Raw genomic sequence first — 17,885 nt, forward strand, 5'->3', positions numbered from 1 at the left:
CAGCTAGAAAGCAACAGGTTAAGGAAAATAGCCCTTCATCCCTCTAACCTTGTTCCTTTGTTGTGCCAAATTCTGAACCCCAAAATTACCAAGAGACCCATTTCGATGCAAAAGCAATGGGTCTTTCTTGCTGTTGTTTAAAGAGGTAACCCCATTATCTTGGGCCTTTCATTCATTCACCACAGCATGTGGCTGGAGTAAGACCCCGAGAAACCAGGAGGCAGGGATCTTATAGGGCAGCATAAGGGGAGTGTCTAAGGGTTCTCAGGATTTGTGTGCCTCCAGGCTTGGATGGCCTGCCCTGTGTTGATTGGTCAATTGGTTGTTATGGCCTATAGGCCCTCCCAGGGTGGTTGCTATGCTCTGCACATCACTGTTATGCATTTGTCTGTAAAGCACACCCAGAGTCATAAAGCACAGCTCCGCCAGCTAACTTCTGATTTATTCCTTGCCATGAAGAGGGCCTCTGACCTCCTAGTGACCAGGACAGGAGGGGCAAGGTCAGGCAAACACATGTTATCCTGTCATGGTTGCTAAAAGAGGGGGCTGGTCCCTTCACCTTCTTAACTTAAAATAGGTTGCATGTCAGAAAATGATGATATAACACATTGCTACCAATGTATCATCAACTCTTCACCAAGAATGATACAAAAGACAGGTTAAATATTTTTCCCCAGAACCTTCATCCCAAATTGATACTTCAGGCATATTTATAAGGAGTAAGGGACTTGCAAATATGTTGTATAAAAGACATATTGGGATGAATTTATGCATCGCAGAATAATTATGCTGAGTGAAAGAAGCTGGACTGCTTGATTTCATTTATTCAGAATCTAGGAAAAGCAAGCTACTATGATGATAGATTAGCACATTATTAGTTTCATGGAAGCAAAGGAAGGGAAGAAAAAAGTATAGGCAGGCAGGCAGCCTGAGCAAACAAATTAAAGGCAGCTTGCTATAGAAATACTTTCCTGTGTTTATTGCAGCACTATTCACAATAGCATATCAAGTTATGCAATTAGCATCTTGATTGCTCTGCTGATTTCATGAGTATATGTAATTTTCTGGGTTCAACTGAATTTTATTGAAAATAGATGTTAATATAGTAAAGCTTCACAACCATTTCACACTTACTCAATAATCTTTTGACGTTCAGACGTGTATATTTAAGTACATTACAAACTCAAATGGGGCTGGAGAGATGGCTCAGCCAAGAAGAGTGCTTCCTGCTGTTCCAGAGGACCCTTGTTTGTATCCCAGAACCACACTGGATAGCTAACAACCACCTCTAAGTCTCTTGTTCTATAAGATCTAGTGCCCTTTTCTGGATTCTACTAGAATTACATACATATGGTGCACTTACACACATGCAGGTGAAATACACATACACATAAAATAGCAACGAATTTAAAAATAATTGCAATCTCAGCACTGGAGAGATGTCTCTGTGTGGGTGTGTTTCTTGTTTTATGTCGTTTTAAATTTTTTTTGTTTGTTTTTCAGAGAAAAAGGAATATATGGAGTTGGGTGGAGAAAGAGGTGGGGATTATCTGGGAGGAGTTAGGTGAGGGGAAACCATGATCAAAATATATTGCATAAACATTTTTTTCAATAAAAATCTTGAGCACTTCCTTCTCTTCCAGAGAACACAATAGGCTTTCCAGAACCAATTCAAGAGGGTCACAACTATCTGGAACTACAGTTCCACTAAATATGATGCTCTTTTCTGGCTTCCACAGACACCAATCCAACAGACATGAGAAAGACACACCCTGTGGTGGTTTGAATGAGAATGTTCCCTATAAGCTCATATATTTGAATGTTTGTGGTTGGTAGAACTCTTTGGGAAATATTAGGAGGTGTGACCTTCTTGGAAAACATGTGTCACTTGAGGTGGGCTTTGAGGTTTCAAAGGTATTAAAATTGGTCATTGGAACTATGCTGAGCTAAGATGGCCCTGCCACCTGCCCCCATTCCCCCATATTGTAGCAGGCGAGTTGGTCCTACCCCTCAGGGGAGAGCTTGTCCAGCACCTGGGAAAGACGGTTCCACCACTCACCGCAGGTGTAGCCTTCACTCACTACAGGTGTGCAGTTCACCTGGGCAGCATCCTGGAACTGACCCTGAAGTCAAAGATGCAAGTTAGTCAACCCCGAGGGCTTGAGAGCAGGAGAGCTGATCATACCCTCCTTGTCTGCAATGTGGTGATTGTGGGTGAGGGAAAACCCCCCCCCTCTGCCCCTTGCTACCTGTGTCAGGAAAAAGAGCTGGACACAGGGTCATAAGAACGAGAGAACTAGCCCTGCCCTACACTGGTTACAGCACACAGAAGAGCAGGCCCTGCACCTCACCTGGGCAGCACACTATAGCTGACCCTGTTGTCTGGTCTCAATGAGCCAGCCCTAAGGGAATGAGAGCAGGAGAGTTGACCCCTTCCCTTGTATGCCTCCTCCAATCAGGAGAGCAGGCCCTGCATCTTGCCTGGGCAGCACACTAGAGCTGGTGCTGTCTATCACTGAGAAAGACTGGGATCTGAGGACCTGAGATCAGGAGAATACCCCTCACCTCCTTGTTGTAGACTGCATTGGGTGAGCTAGCCAAGGCAGTGCTGGATAGGGACGATGAAGAAAAGCTAGTGAGCTGCTGAACCCAGCTACCACCCAGGCCCAGAACCTGGATAATGAATGAATAATAATGAATCTATAAAGTGTTAGAGCATGTGAAGGGGACAAACCTACAGATGTGAAACAGCAGGATCCCCATGACAAAGGACACCAAGATAATCAAGAGGAGCCCTAGTGAGAGCCTATTATCAGTGGTGCAGCAGAAACCAGAGGCCTCCAGCCAGCCAGACCAATGACTCTTGGCAATGAACACTTGCAAGTAAAGATGAGCAGACTGAAGGATAAACTGTGTGACTCAATGGGCCACACTACAGCTTCCCTGACAAGATTCTTCCTTTGCCTCTTTGTTTGTTTGTTCTTTTTTTTGTTTTTTTTTCTTTTAATTTTTTTGTAGGGGAGGTGGACAAGGGCAGAGGGCAGATTCAAGTGGACAGGGAGATAAGTGGGATCAGAATGCATGATGTGAAATCCACGAAGAGTCAATAAAAGCAAAACACTGTAGGAATACTATTCTACAGTAGTTCTTACTCTCTATCTGAAGCTAGAGGAGTACCTTTATTTTATTTGAGTGATTTAAAATATCTTAATCCCATCAGTTACAAACATTGAAATTGGAAAGAAGCTTTAAGTCCATTTACTAATATTTGTCCAAGAGAATTTAGAGAGGAAAACCTTACTTGTGCCTACTGTAGAATTTAGTTGTTAAAAGATATATTCTACAGAGTAATATTATTAGAACATGACTTTGTCTTCTCTCTTTTCAAAAAAAGGAATTCAGTTTTATAGGCTGTAGAACTAAAAGCTGTTTCTTGTTGTAAGTTTTATACATGTGTGTCACTGTAGTCCATGCTCACATGGAAGAACTCAAGGTATTTGAATGCTGTGTCTACTCAAGGAGACCCCAGAAGCACAGAAAGACAAAGTGGGAAATCTTAACCTGAAAAAGTTGGTTATGGTGACATGTAGGAATTAATGAGGAAGTCTCTGACAGCAAGGTGACCAGAAGCAGTAGATCTGGGGCTGAGGATGGGTATAATAGCCAGCCTGTGTCTGGTTATCATGACCTCTGAAATGTCAAAATGGAGGTACCATGTAGTTTATTGCTTTTATGGGTACACATCCTGTTGAGATGACTGTAGATCTTCATGTAATTGTAAGACTGAAAGGTCTCTCTCTCTCTTTCTCTCTCTTATTTCTCTTTAATGCTAATGTAGTCTTGCTTCTTATTTTCTGGGGGAATGCATATTTCTAAAAATTAAGATGTGGTGGTTTGAGTAAGAATGATCCCCACAGGCTCATGCTTGGCTACATATGAGCCTATGAATACATATGCTGGAATTGTTTGGGAAAAATTAGGAGGGTGGCATTTTTTAGAAGAGGTGTGTCACTGGAAGCAGGCTTTTAGCTTTCCAAGGCCCATACCATTCCCAGTTAGTTCTCTGCCTCATGCTTTTAGATCAAGATGCAAGCTCTTAGCTGCTGTTCCTGCACCATGCCTGCCTGCCTGTTGCCATGCTCCCCATCATGATGGTCATGTATTCCAATCCTCTGAAACTCTAAGTCAAACAATCCTTCATAAGTTGTCTTGGTTATGGTTGTTGTAATTTAAGAAAAGCAGCATGCTAGAGAAAGATGTATGTCACAGGGTTCAAGAAGTGGGATTTTTTATTAGGGAAAGTGATCATGGAAAGGGGAAATGGGAGAGTGGCCTCCAGATACAGAAGCAGCAGGAGAGAGGAAAGAGGGGCAGAGACAGATAGAGGGAGAGAAAGAAAGAGAGAAGGATGGGAGGTGGGCAGGGCCCTTTTAAAAGGGAACATAGTGAATATGCACAGGTGGTGCTCTTAGTAGCTGCAGATGAGGACATATCCTGTCAAAATGCCAAGGACAGGCCAGCACAGATGCCTGAATACTAACAATAGTGTCTTATCATAGCAATAGAAAAGTAACCAAGGACAGAAGTTTGTACTTTGAGTTGAGTATCACTGTGACAGTTCTGATCATGTGGGGGGTTTTATAGGAATATGGAAGACTTTGGACTAGAAAATTAGTTGAATACTATAAGCAGAGCTTAATGAGCCATCATAGTAGAAGTTTCAAAGACAGTAATCCCTAGAGCCATGTGAACTGTGGAGAATTCAAGAGGCCTTGGAGGGAAGCAAAAACTTTAATATCAACTAGAATAAAAGACATTTCTATGATATTTTGACAAAAAATCTGGCTGCTTCTGCCCTTGGTCTAAGAATATGCATGAGGCTAAGTTGAAAAGTAATGAATTGATTTCTTTGGTGGAGAATATTTCAACACAGCCCCAATATTGGCTCTGTGGCATGGTTAGTAATAATCACTCTTATGCAGGTCTATGGTAAGAAAAATGGGGTAAAAAATACAAAATGTACAGTTTGAAGAGAAAAAGAACACTAGAAAATTCAGTATTTGTGTCAAAGCTTTGCTGAAAGAGAAAGAGATTATTAACACAAGGTCTGATGCAAAATGGAATAAAGAGAAGAGTGTCCTCAAGCAAGACCCCACCCAGCTAACCTTCCAATTTGTGAAAGAGAAAAAGGCTTAAGGAATTTTCTTCTTCTAAAAAAACAACAATAAAGCAAAGCTGCTGAAAATACGATTAAAGGAGGCCAGAATCCACCCCAAGTGGGCAGTCAAAATTGGTAGTGTCCTACACGTTGTTCATGAAAGATACATAAGTAAAGGGATACTGAAATCTTCCTCCATGGTTAAGGAGAGTCACTGAGGTCAGGCAATGTGTGGAACAGGATAGGTACTACATGAAGTGCCTGAGATGGCAAGAGGCCCTGAGAGGCCATTGGGTGAAGCTGTGAAGACTTCAAGATGTTGGACATGCCAGATCCATGGGATATCTTCCAAGAAGAACTACAATATGGAGTGGAACCAGCTCAAATGATAAAATTGTGTTGTAATAAGCAAGGCTGGAAGGGCAGAGTCATCAAAGCCCTCTGACATCAGATATGGAATGATAAGATTTGGAGTTTTCCCTGCTGGATATTAGTCTTTTTTTTTTTTTTTGGTCTGGTATTTCCTCACTGTGCCACCATTGCTCCCCTTTTGGAATAGTAATTCATATTCTGTACCATCATTGTTGGAAATATGTAACTGGATGCAAGGAACAGAGAAATCAACCCCAAACTTACCAAGATATTCTCTCCAAGTTGGCTAGCTTGCACAGTGTCAGAAAGTCTGATTTCTGTGTGTAGGCTGCTGAGACAGAAGAGGACCAGTAGTTTTACTCAGTGCTGGACACTGCATGCCATAATACTGATCTGCTAGCAAAGTGGCCCGGCTGATGCTGTAGTCCTATAAAGGTCATGGGGGTGATGGGCTGCTTTCAGATTGGGTATGAGGTCTTTCCACTGAAGGGATTTCATGCCTTCAACTGTAATTCTGGTCAAAAGGAAATCATACACTATGTTATTGTTTTGCTAAATGGTCATGCTGTCGGTCTGCAATTCTAACCATTTATGTGTATAGCTATACAAGGCCAATTGAACTTCATGGAAGCAGAGGCTGAAAGAATGTAGGAACTGGAAGATACAGAATAAAGCTGTGAAATGCCGATTTCTCTATGATATGGTTATTGCCCATAAACTCACAGAATATGTGGTTCCCTGCACAAGACCTGAATAAAATCAAGCCAGTCAAAATTCCATCCTCGATCAGGAAGCTCCCCCGCAAGGTCCCCCCTATATTGGAAGAGCTACTGGCAGTTGATGGCTGCTAAGAAAGGGAGAGTCACTCTCCTTTGCTCACGCCTCAGTAGATAGCCACACACCCACGTGTTTATGGGTCAGCACTAATTGGATGGGAGGGGGTTAACAATGAAAACAAAAACTAAAAAAAGATGTTGATATAAAATATGAGAAGGAGCTGAAGAGGTGGCTCAGCAGTTAATGGTGCTTTCTGTTCTTGCAGAGGACTAGAGTCCAGTTCCCAGCACCTACACCAGGAGTCTCACAGCTGCCTGGAACTCTGTTTCCAGGAGATCCTATGCCCTTACCTGGCCCTCACAGGCACCGACACACATCTACACATAATGTAGACACATATACACATGAATAAAGTAAATCTTTGAAAAAGATAAATAAGAGAAATCAGAACATCATGAACGTGGCATTATATGTTCAAAAATTTCCAAACAGAAAGATGATCAAAATCCAAGTGTTTGTTACATGTAAATTCTTGTGGTGATTTTCCTTCATCTACCTTTGGGATCTAGCAGGTTTTTGCCCTGTATTGAACATACACATTTACTTCTCTGAACTAGTCCATGTAAAAGCCAGATAGAGAATCTGAGTCACTGGAAGATTCTGTGGGGCATCATCTCCTGTATTGGTAAAACCCTGGCCATTTTATCACCTCTCTACCTGTAAAGGAGTGATACCCTCCAAAATGTGAAAAAGGCAAAGTGACCAATGAAATCAGGGTGGGATGGCAGAGTGACAGAAGAAAGAAACAACATACCATTGATGTTTGTCATTTTATTTGCAATACTTTAGGTCCAAGTTTCAAACTGCAATATTTTTACACTCAAGACACAGTCATGCACAATCCATATTTCAAATTTCTATTGCTTCAACCACAATTTAAAATAAAAATATCAGAAATTAAAATCCTCAAAAAGATCAGCTGCTGAGGGCAGAGGGATGGTGTCATGCCATCAGCAAGTCTACAAAAGAAATAACTTACTGAAAACCCAAACAAACATAAGACCATAAATACCATTAATCCAAAATTACAGAAGAATTTCACTACACAATGGGTTTACAAATAACACATTTTGACAAAAGTAATGCACAGCCAAATGAGATGCAACTCTGATAAATGGTGAAAATGAAGATCCTCCTCAATTTATTTTATTTGGATGTTATGAGTTCAATCCCAGTAGACATCAGTATCCATGTGATCTTGTTCCTACTGTCAGATGCACTGAGATTTTTAAACTCAACCTATTAATGGTGAAAGATTTTACCATCACTAATGAATATAGTATATGCGGGTCCAAAAAGCACACCACACACAAAGCACACACATTGAACTTGAATTTCACACTTAGGGCTGGTTGGCACTCTGCTGTAGGCAGACAGTAGGGACCATCCACCAAACTAACTTCTAGCTTACCTTCTTTTCAATAGCATGCTCATATAACTAGCCAATTGCTGTGGGAGTTTCCACGAGAAATGTTTTATTTAATCCCAATAGCTAAAAGCATGCAATTGCTTTTCTGTTGCTCTTTTTGCAACTTGTAAGTACATAGGTCCACTCTATGGTCTTAGCCATTAAAATGCTTGGGTTCTGCCATCCGGTGCCATTTCTATTTTCATGCTCTAAGGCCTATAACTGCTTCCTAGGAAGAGAGGCCCAAGTACAGTTTCATTCTATGAAACGTGACAGTGAATTTCTGTTCTAGTAGCAAATGCTAGCCACAGCTTAATGGAAACCAGACTTTACATACAGTGTATAGAAAATGAAAAACTGGGAACATTCAGTGGAAAAAAAGACACTGAAATAAAACAAAACCATTGTGAAGAAGTTGGAAGGTTTCCATGAGTTTGATCAACATTCTGTGGTGCTGTTAACTTCATTTACTTGAGTTTTTCCATCTTACATACTTCTATGTAACTGCAACATAAAAGATCCAGGCTTAAGTTTGTGATATTTGCCATCGCTTTGGCAGGTTAAATGTGCAAGGCAAACTGTTACCTCACACAATGTTAGAGCTTTTGGAAAGACCCTGAAGGACATTTAATTCAATACCCTTATTTTATAGATGAATAAATAGAAAGGTTAAGTAACTTGCTCAAGGTCACACAGCAAGTTGGGCAAATAGCCGGTGTTAACATCTATGTCTCTTTCCTGGGCAGGGTTACTTCTACTACTTCTGAATCATTCTCTAACATTGTTGTCAGTTTTTTTCCTAGGTTGTGAATCAGGTGAACACAGTGTTTGCCTTACTGTTGGTATTACAGGACTGCATTCACCTGATGGCAGCTTCAGTGGAGATTCTGATGGCACTCATTAGATTTTGTAAGTTCACCTTTCAAGTTCAATGATTAAGTGGCAATAAATGCTACAAGTTGATAGTGTATTTATAGTCAGAGGTGTGCACATGATGATTTCTTGATTCCCACATTTGCAGATTCAGTTAGATACTGTTTAATGATACAGACATTCCCATGCATGAGAAGTTGGGTTGGATAGATTTGGTCACTAAAGGAGTGTGAAGCAGAAAAGGAGTGATAAAACTGAAAGCTAAACAAACCAAAATTATAATAGAAATATGTCTCTTATGAAAAAGTCTTTCATAAGAGAAACATTTCCCTTATTCCCAAGGCCCTATTTATTCTCTTTCCAATCCACATGCAAATATATGTTCAGTATTGTGTGTTAAGGTTATTCCAAATCCCAGGCCCATTAGACTGTCGGTTTACAAATGCTGAATTTCAGGTTTCTTCTTCCAAGACTGGGAGATGTTTATACCACACGCCATTCATTTGTTCAAGTTAATATTAACTGCAATAAGCTCAGAAAATGACAAGATCCAATCAGGATGGCAAGGTTAAGACTTCCATATGTACCGTGAATAGCTAAGTAAAAGTCAGTGAGAATTCTGGGGGTAGGGTCTGCTTTTGATTGACACTCTATAACATACATTATTGAAGTTCTCACCTAAAATTTCTTCAGTGAGTTAAAAGGAGTTTCTTCTCTTTTGGTAGTTGGTCTCTTTTTCTCTTAAAAAACCACAATCGCTGACTACAAGCTATAATTGTGCAGCCCAAAAGTACAAGGAGACCATCCCAAGCCAAAACTAATAGGACTGGAACTGAATGCTGACAGGCAATCCTAAATATTTCTCTGAAGAATTTCAAAGTTAGGTTTAATCGTCTATGGTAATTTCTATGGAAATCAATGGGATTTGCCTATGACCATTTAAAGAAGAATTTTTCCAGAATGATAGATCTTGTTGTGCAAGGAAATGGTGGGGACCAGCTATTTTGTCTTTCTGCTCTTCCAAATTTGACATTGGAAACCTTTTAAGACAATCCAGAAGGGTGGCACCTCAAACAAATATGTTCAAAGGGGCTAATCAAGTTGTCAGCTCTCCAATTTAAGGCAAACAAAATAGAGAATGGATGCCATACCAAAGCTGAGGGCAGCTTGTTTGATAGCAGAAGAATACATTTGGAGTTCTAGCAGTGACATCTCCTTAGCTTTGACTTAGATAATAGTCTCATAAGAAAGCATGTGCCATACCTGAGCATGTGCCAACCTCAGTACCTAGGCAAGTATAAAGCCTACAGAATAATTGTAACTAGGAAATATCTGTGCCCTGCATGCTCTGGGCTCTGGCCAGAAAGCATCTGCTCCTGGCATCTCTTCTATGTTTCTATAGTTCTCTTTCTGTTGTTTATTTATTTAAATTAATAATATAATACTACCAAAAAAGAAAATTTCTGAAAGAAAAACAATTTTACATAATCCCACCACCCTAACACAACCAATTTCAACTATCTGTGTTCCCAGGCTTTATCCAGATGCACACTTCTTTTTACATAGATGTTGTCCCTGTTTGTGTTATTTAAAAGTGACTTCATAGACTCTCTGAGAACTTGCAGCCTCATTAGAAATAAATGACCCATTGAGGAAATGAATATAATTATTTACATGATCTTTGAGGTGAGAAATATCCATTATAGACAAACATCTCAAACTATCAAAAACAGTTATACAGAAAACAGGAAGCAATTTATATTTTTTTTAAAGCAATGGAATGTGCTTCACAGGAGAGATAGATGTGGACTAGGTGATTAAACTCAAACACTGTAGGTGCAATTCACAAGCCTGAAAGAAACCTGAATAACACAATTAAAGAATAAATACTTGAGTTAAATCTTTTCATGTGACTTGGCCATCCAGTAGCCAAAATGGAGCATGGACGCACAAATATTTACAATGATACATAGACAAGATCATCAAGTACGAAGTCATTTCCCAACATGGTGACTGATTAAGAGGGATTGTGTAATCCCCAAATCCTCATAGGATTATGACAACGAACTGGATCATTGCTACAATAGTAATGTTCTATTCTTTCTTAAATAAATAATCTTTACTGTGCTTCTCACCCTTCCCTGACTTTCCCACTGCCCTATTCCTTTCTCAGGCTTTTGAATCAACATTCAAACAAGTGCCCAAAAATGTCTCAGGGCACACTAGCAACATTAAAGATCTGGATAGACTCACCTGTATTGAGATGAGCTCAAAAGAAAATCAAGGAAAGGTAATAAACTATTAACCATCTGGAGGACAAGTTGTTCAAGTATCCCACATATGGATCCTTCATCATCATTTTGGCATGAGAAACAGTTCCTTTCTAATACTTATTAGAAATATATGTAACTCTTCAACACAGGAAAAGACTTTAGAAGCTCCTCTAATTTGAGCATGTACATAGATATAATTTTGTACAAGTAATGCCTACTGGAACAGATTATTAAAACTTACTACAAAGTGATGGTAAATAGATATCTGGCCCCTCACTGTTAATATGCTGAATGGAGAGCATAAAGAGCAGCCATTTCTCTGCCAACAGTGATCTGAAGGATCACTGCTCCAGGGTCTTCTAAATAACAACAACAACAGCAACAACAACAACAACAACAACAACAATAAACAGCAACAATAATAACAACAAAGGCCTTTACAACATGCAAAGGATGTTAATTGATGTCTTGGACTTCCCAACCAGGGCTTGGGCTCTCTCAATTAACAGAGCATAGCTATCAATTGAATTCTATTTTCATCCCAGGTATTTTGTGATATTCCCTGGCACTACAAGTGGGAAAAATCCTTAATTTTAAAATAAGGTAATGTAAAAATTAAGGTTCTTCCTCTCTCACTAGAGAGGCATGGCATTTAAAATTTTAGGCCCAGATACCTCTTTGCAAAATAAACATGAAATTAATATAATCATTTGATTTTCTTTTCACATTTGTCTTTTATTCCATGGTGGATATTTTCTGGGAAGGGCCAAACCCCACCCTAATTTTATAATGTAGGAAAATAGGAAATCCACCAGTGGTATCTTCTCAACATAAACATATGTACTATATGATCAGCAGAATCTCTAGAGAAAGTGCTTTCATTTGAAGGAATGGGTAGATGGATAAATGGACAGATGTACCTCACGGAGGAGAAAGGCATATGCCATTGATCTCTTTCCCCTCTTGCTGAATGTAGGTAAACTCTATTCAGATTATCTATCTCTACAAATTAAGAAATGTTATATAGCATAGGTTGCTGGCTTTTCAAAGGCTTCGAGAAGCATCTTTCTAGAATTCATAAAACTGTCTATACGCTCAGAGGAGAAGCATATCCGTTTCTATGCAGACACCTTCTAGATGTTTTTCTACACTCAGAAGATTAAAAAATATCAACTAATGAATTTTAATAAATATATATATATATAATTAAACAATAGTAGAATTTTGGAATTTTCCTTGAGCCACAAAAGGAATTCCATTGGACTGATAGTTCTTGGGATATATGAATACAGATTAAAATTATTTTCTCAGTTAGCTTTCAACATCTTTATGAACAAGCTTTAAAAGGACAAAAGCCCAAGTAACTAAATAAGAACACACCATATCCTGAAAAAGAGATTGGAGATATGCAGGGAATACATATCAAGTATTTAGAGCCATGTTGACTGGGATGCTGCTTTCACTGACTTCCCGTATCTTACAGAGTCCAATACTTCACTACATCTCTCATCTCTTCATCTTTAAAACATTCCTAAGTGTTACAAATTGTCAAAATGAATAATTTTTATCATGAAGAATGTCAGCTAATGGATCTATTTCCTCATAATGTGCCTATTGTACAATGCTTATGTTACAGGAACACAAGAGAGGATTAAATTCACTAATATCTTTGCTTATTTATTGTCCAACAAGGAGTCCTGCATTTTCCTTTTGGCTCTCAGAGAAAGTCCCATCTTTGTGTAAGTAAGGTTTCTCCTATCAGGATATCCTGGTTTTAGGGCCTGGACTCACCCAGAAGTGCTGCCACAATTTCAGTGTGTGTCCTTTTTCTGTTAACACAGAGGCCAACAAGCTGCTTTGCATGACAATTCAGCTACTACATAAGCACTCTCATGAAATGTGACAGGGTCTCACAATTAGAGCTCTGTTTAGACAACTTTGAAAAGCCCATCCTGAACACTCATATTCCTCTCTGCTTTTGGAAAATGTCTTAAAGGAAACCTTTCCAATACAAATGCAGAAAAATAGGTACACAAACCAAGCCACCACTACAGAAGAATAAAAAATTGCGACTCTATTAGGGCATGGACGTCCACAGCTTCACACAGCACTTGTTCTATTTTTTTTTCATTTTTGTTTGTTTTTGTTTTGTTTTTTTTCTTTGCTTTTTTTCTTTCTTTTTAAAAAACCATTTTGACATCTTTTATTTTTTTCTGGACATCTAATGACAATGCAAGTGAAAAAACATCACATTGGGTAAGGAGTTTTGAAAGAGGTTCGAATGCAAGAGGGACTACTTTCTAACTTAAAAACAAACACAACACTATGAAGAGGGAGTGTGCATCTTTGAGAAATCTTTTTCTTCAAAGTAAATGCACAAAATGAGGGGATTCACTACTGGCTCTTTCGCTTCACGGTGGAAGTGACCACTTTACGGCCACTTCAACATTGCTGCCCTGGGTGGGCTGCGGTTCAGGCTTACAAATAAATTACATAGTCTGAGGGAGTAGGAAAAAAGGCTTATAAGAAGTTTCTATTCACTTTAAAGGTAAAGAACCCCCACCCCATTTGACTGTCTTTTCTTCCATGTTTCCTGAAGCAGAGTTTTATTTCAGTCTTACTCATCAGGGATACGGTGAGGGGTAAGGCTCGCAGTTCTAACGGCTACTGTTCTTAATTGCTTCTTTTGCAGCGATAATCAGAGGAGTGAGGCTGGAGAGAGGCTTGGCTAATTTTAAAAATGGATGCTGAAAAAGGAAGGAAGAAAAGAGGAATTATTAGAATTCTCCCTTCCAGCTAGGGCAGCAGTTCTCATTCTTCCTAATTCTGCAGCCCTTTAATACATGTCATGGTGACCCCAATCATAAAACTACTTCGCTGCTACTTCAAAACTTTAATTTTGCTCCTGTTATGAACCATAATGTAAATATCATATATGTGACCCCAAAGGGGTCATGACCCACAGGTTGAAAAGCACTGCATAGGTGTAACTTTACATTTTCAAACCACCCTTTTACATTTAAACCTGTTTTTAACACTCATTGAGACACTATTTAATTTTTTAAAAATCCCTGCCAGCTTTTGTCCAGAATTTTTCTTTTTTGGTCTTTTGATGCTGTGAAATCCTATGGAAACACTTGGCACAGCTAGAAACTCTTCATTATGAAGCTTGGAAATTTTCACTCAGTAATGGCCAGACTCTCTACATTTCTTAAACTGATGAATGGTGTTGGAGCTGCTCTCAGACTTGAAACCTTACCTTCAACTGAACATCAAAATCAATTTTACTCTGAAACCCTTGGCTCCCTAGCTGCCAAACCCAATAGCTGTGCCTCCACCACTTCTTTTGGCTCATCTGCAAGAGTCGATGCAAGCAAATCTCCTTTCTTTCTTTCAAACATTTGTTTCTTTGCAAACCTGTGACATTCTACTACCTCGGGCCTTTCCCAGGCACATGCCTTTCCCTGGGGTACTTTCTGACTCTCCTCTTTCTATCCTTACTTCCCCTTCCTACCTCTTACTCACTGTAACTAGCTCTCATTAGCTTCTTTTGCTACTTAATTTCTTTCTTTTTTTTTTGTTTTTGTTTTTCGAGAAAGGGTTTCTCTGTGTAGCTTTGGAGCCTATCCTGGCACTCACTCTGGAGACCAGGCTGGCCTCGAACTCACAGAGTTCTCTGCCTGTCTCTGCCTCACGAGTGTTGGGATTAAAGGCTTGCGCCACCAACACCCGGCCAACTACTTAATTTCTTATAGATCTCATTTTCATCACAATTTCAACCCATCATCAGTTTTATAAAAGAATTCCTATATAATTTTCCCTGATGGTTTCCCTGCCCTTATTTCCTCTAGGGAAGTGGTCCCCAGCCTTCCTTTTAATAGACTTCTTGATGTTGTGGTGACCCCCAACCATAGAATTATTTTTGATGCTATTTCATAATTGAAATTTTGCTTCTGTTATGAATCATAGCATAGATATCTGATATGCAGGATATCTGATGTGCTACCCAAAGGCGTCACAACCCACATGTTGAGAACCACTGCTCTAGAATGTTTGTTGGTCATTTTTAATTCAACATTTTGAAAGGTATAAGAAAATCTCCACAACAGAATCCTTTTGTATGACATAATCTACAGGAGCTTTGGAGTCAAAACAATGAAAGATAACCGATTCTATGCTCTATTTATCTGTGCAGTTACATGAAGAATCCTATATCTTGGGCATCCTCAGAAAACGGTGTGAGAGATGTCAGCACAGGCTATGTGCTAACAGGCTTGGAAAGAAGTGGAAGATTTACAAGCTCATGTTGTGTACCTGTGATTTGAGGATTAATGAGAAGATTAGCAAAATGTCATTATGGCTTTGATATTTTACAATACTATGATGATCTGGAAAATGCTCACAGTTAGCAGAAAAGGGATGATGCAATGGTGCCACCTTTCCAGTTCCTATAAATAAGGTAAGCAGCAGGGCTCAAGAACATTTCCCCCCAGACATGAGTCCTTGTCTCTAGAAGAATATTAGAAGCAATTGGAACAGAATTTTTCATGCAAGGAAGTAGGCAAGAATACGGTGAGTCTATGGTTAGCATTCTTCATACCAATATTGCACCTTTTGTTTGATGGTCTTATAGATTCAACGTCACTGAGAGAACAAGCATTTGTTGTTCTTAGATGCCACACGTCTTGAAGGAATGGTCCCTTTCACGGAACCTGTTTGTGTAATCCTGGGCATGTGCTGCTTTGTGAAATAAATATATCTTTTAAAAGTTTACATTAGTTTTCACTTTGTGTATGGTGGAAAATTGGGCAATCCTAGGCTCAAATTAGAGCTCTTTTGCCATTTAAGATTTGTGTGAGCCTCTATTCCCACATTTGCAAAATAGGCCAACAACTACCACACATAGTTATAAGAACTGAATGAGAATATATATATATATATATATTATATATATATATATATATATATATATATAGAGAGAGAGAGAGAGAGAGAGAGAGAGAGAGAGAGAGAGAGCGAGCTTGGGAGATGACAGGGCCCAACAATTATCCTATAAATTGATCCTGAGAGCCATTAAAAGGACAAATGTTTATAAAGGCACTCTCCACTGGATGGTATGCACTCAGTGAAGCTGGCATGTACCATTTGGCATCATAAGCAAAAGGGCTTTGACCAGTAAAGCATTAGAGTGGCAAATGTCATGGAAATAATTGCATAGTTATGTAGAAAATTACCTCTGGCCAAGAGAACATGTTTAGAAGAAATTCAGCAATACCAGAAAGTCACATTTTTTTTCCTTGCACAATAAGATTTCAGGAAGAACAAAAGAAAATTATGGATTAAAATACAAATTCTTCTGAAAAAATGCAAAGCAATATGATCAAGCAACCATATAGTAAACACATACATTTACTGATGTGCCCATGGTCTAAAATTGAATGACAATATGCTAACTCTCACTTCATGTCTTTCAACAGAGATCTCTTACTGTCTCACATTGACATGGAAAAGATCAACATAGTAACTCTTCCTTTGAAATTGCCCTATTTTATTTTCACCTGCAGAAGCTCCTTGGCAGATCCTCGTCTATCCACATCCATCTCAAGACAGCGATTTAAGAAGTCACGGAATACAGCTGACAGTCTCTCGGGATTCTGGAGTTCTGGTGTTCCATTAGTGGCTATCAGATATAAGGCCTATAAAGAAAAAAATATTCGAATCTATTCAGCATGTACATAGTAAAATCATGGGTACAAGTAAACTTCCTTCTTATTTATACTATAGGTCTTTAAAGGTCCTTTTTAGAGAATAACATGGGCATGGTTTCTGTTGGAAGGTAAGACTGAGCATAGGTTGTATTGATTTATAGCTTAAGAGCTTACTATGAACCTGGTTGGTTATTGATCTGATTCTCCTTCACAAACAGTACTAGTTGTTATTGTTGTAGTAGAAGTTCATCACGCTGATGCACCTTAAGAACTATTGCTAGACTATGAAAGAAGACATAAGAGATAAAAATAATGTCCTTTCTAGAAAATTTATGAAACTGAAGGAGATAAAATAAGCCAGACCCAGAGGGACAACTATCATATTTTCTTTCATAAATGAAAACTAGATTTCCTATGACATGAAAATAGAAGAGGAACTATTGAGGAAAAGGAAGTGGATGAGTAATGAGGGTCAGGCTAGATGAATGGGGGTCAGAATTATCCAAGGACACGCTAGCACATGAATCAAAATGCTTTTCTGAAAGCTATCACTCTGTATAATGAACATGCCCTATAAAATTGCAAAGATTAAGAAAAAAGTGAAGACAAACCAACTTGTTAAAAGTAGCTCTCTCTGGCATTCTAATTACTGACAACTTGATTTCAAAAATGTATTAGAGTATATTTTTCAACTTTCAAACTTTTCTACAATGGACACAATACTGATTATTATTATTATTACTATTATTATTATTATTGTTATTAACCCCCTACCCAGAAACATTACTTATAATGTATTTAAAAGATGTGACATCCAATCCTCATCTAGTGTACTTTGGCCTCTTAGGATTAAATGTGCTTTTCATCAAACACTGCCCTTGGAGGAAAACAAAAACCTCATACTATTTCTTTTTCAATTATCGTTTTTCATTTTATTTGCAATAGTATTATTTCTACCTAATTTCCACTGCAAAATACCACACATTCAGTTATGTTATGGACTAAACTGGCCAGGGAACCTAACCACTATGTATAAGGCTGTTTCTATGGGAAAATGCATTTGAGGTTCCAAACAATTAACTTAAAAATGAACTTTTGGAACACATCCCGTGTGTAAGCTGGGGGCTGTCTTCAAAGAAGAAAAAAAGAAAATTGCTACCCACTGCCTTGTTAATGAGATACAAATACAGTTGTAGCCAACACAACAATGACAACAAAGATTTTACCAGGAAAACCAAGTCTTAGATGAAGAAGAC

General features: G+C 38.8%; 1 protein-coding gene across 12 annotated transcripts in view; it reads right to left on the reverse strand.

The window, feature by feature from the left end:
* Positions 1-7,123: 7,123 nt before the first annotated feature.
* Pak3 (p21 (RAC1) activated kinase 3) overlaps positions 7,124-17,885 on the reverse strand; it is a 256,170-nt gene continuing 245,408 nt past the window's right edge. For all 12 annotated transcript variants that reach the window (XM_035449835.1, XM_035449834.1, XM_035449830.1 and 9 more), the window contains 2 exons: positions 16,480-16,617; positions 7,124-13,668 (listed from right to left, as the gene is read on the reverse strand). In XM_035449835.1, the coding sequence (XP_035305726.1) occupies positions 13,579-13,668; positions 16,480-16,617 (228 nt within the window). In that variant the 3' untranslated portion in view covers positions 7,124-13,578. The remainder of the gene's footprint in view (positions 13,669-16,479; positions 16,618-17,885) is intronic.

Source organism: Cricetulus griseus, chromosome X, assembly GCF_003668045.3.
Source record: "Cricetulus griseus strain 17A/GY chromosome X, alternate assembly CriGri-PICRH-1.0, whole genome shotgun sequence".
NCBI classification, from domain to species: domain Eukaryota; kingdom Metazoa; phylum Chordata; class Mammalia; order Rodentia; family Cricetidae; genus Cricetulus; species Cricetulus griseus.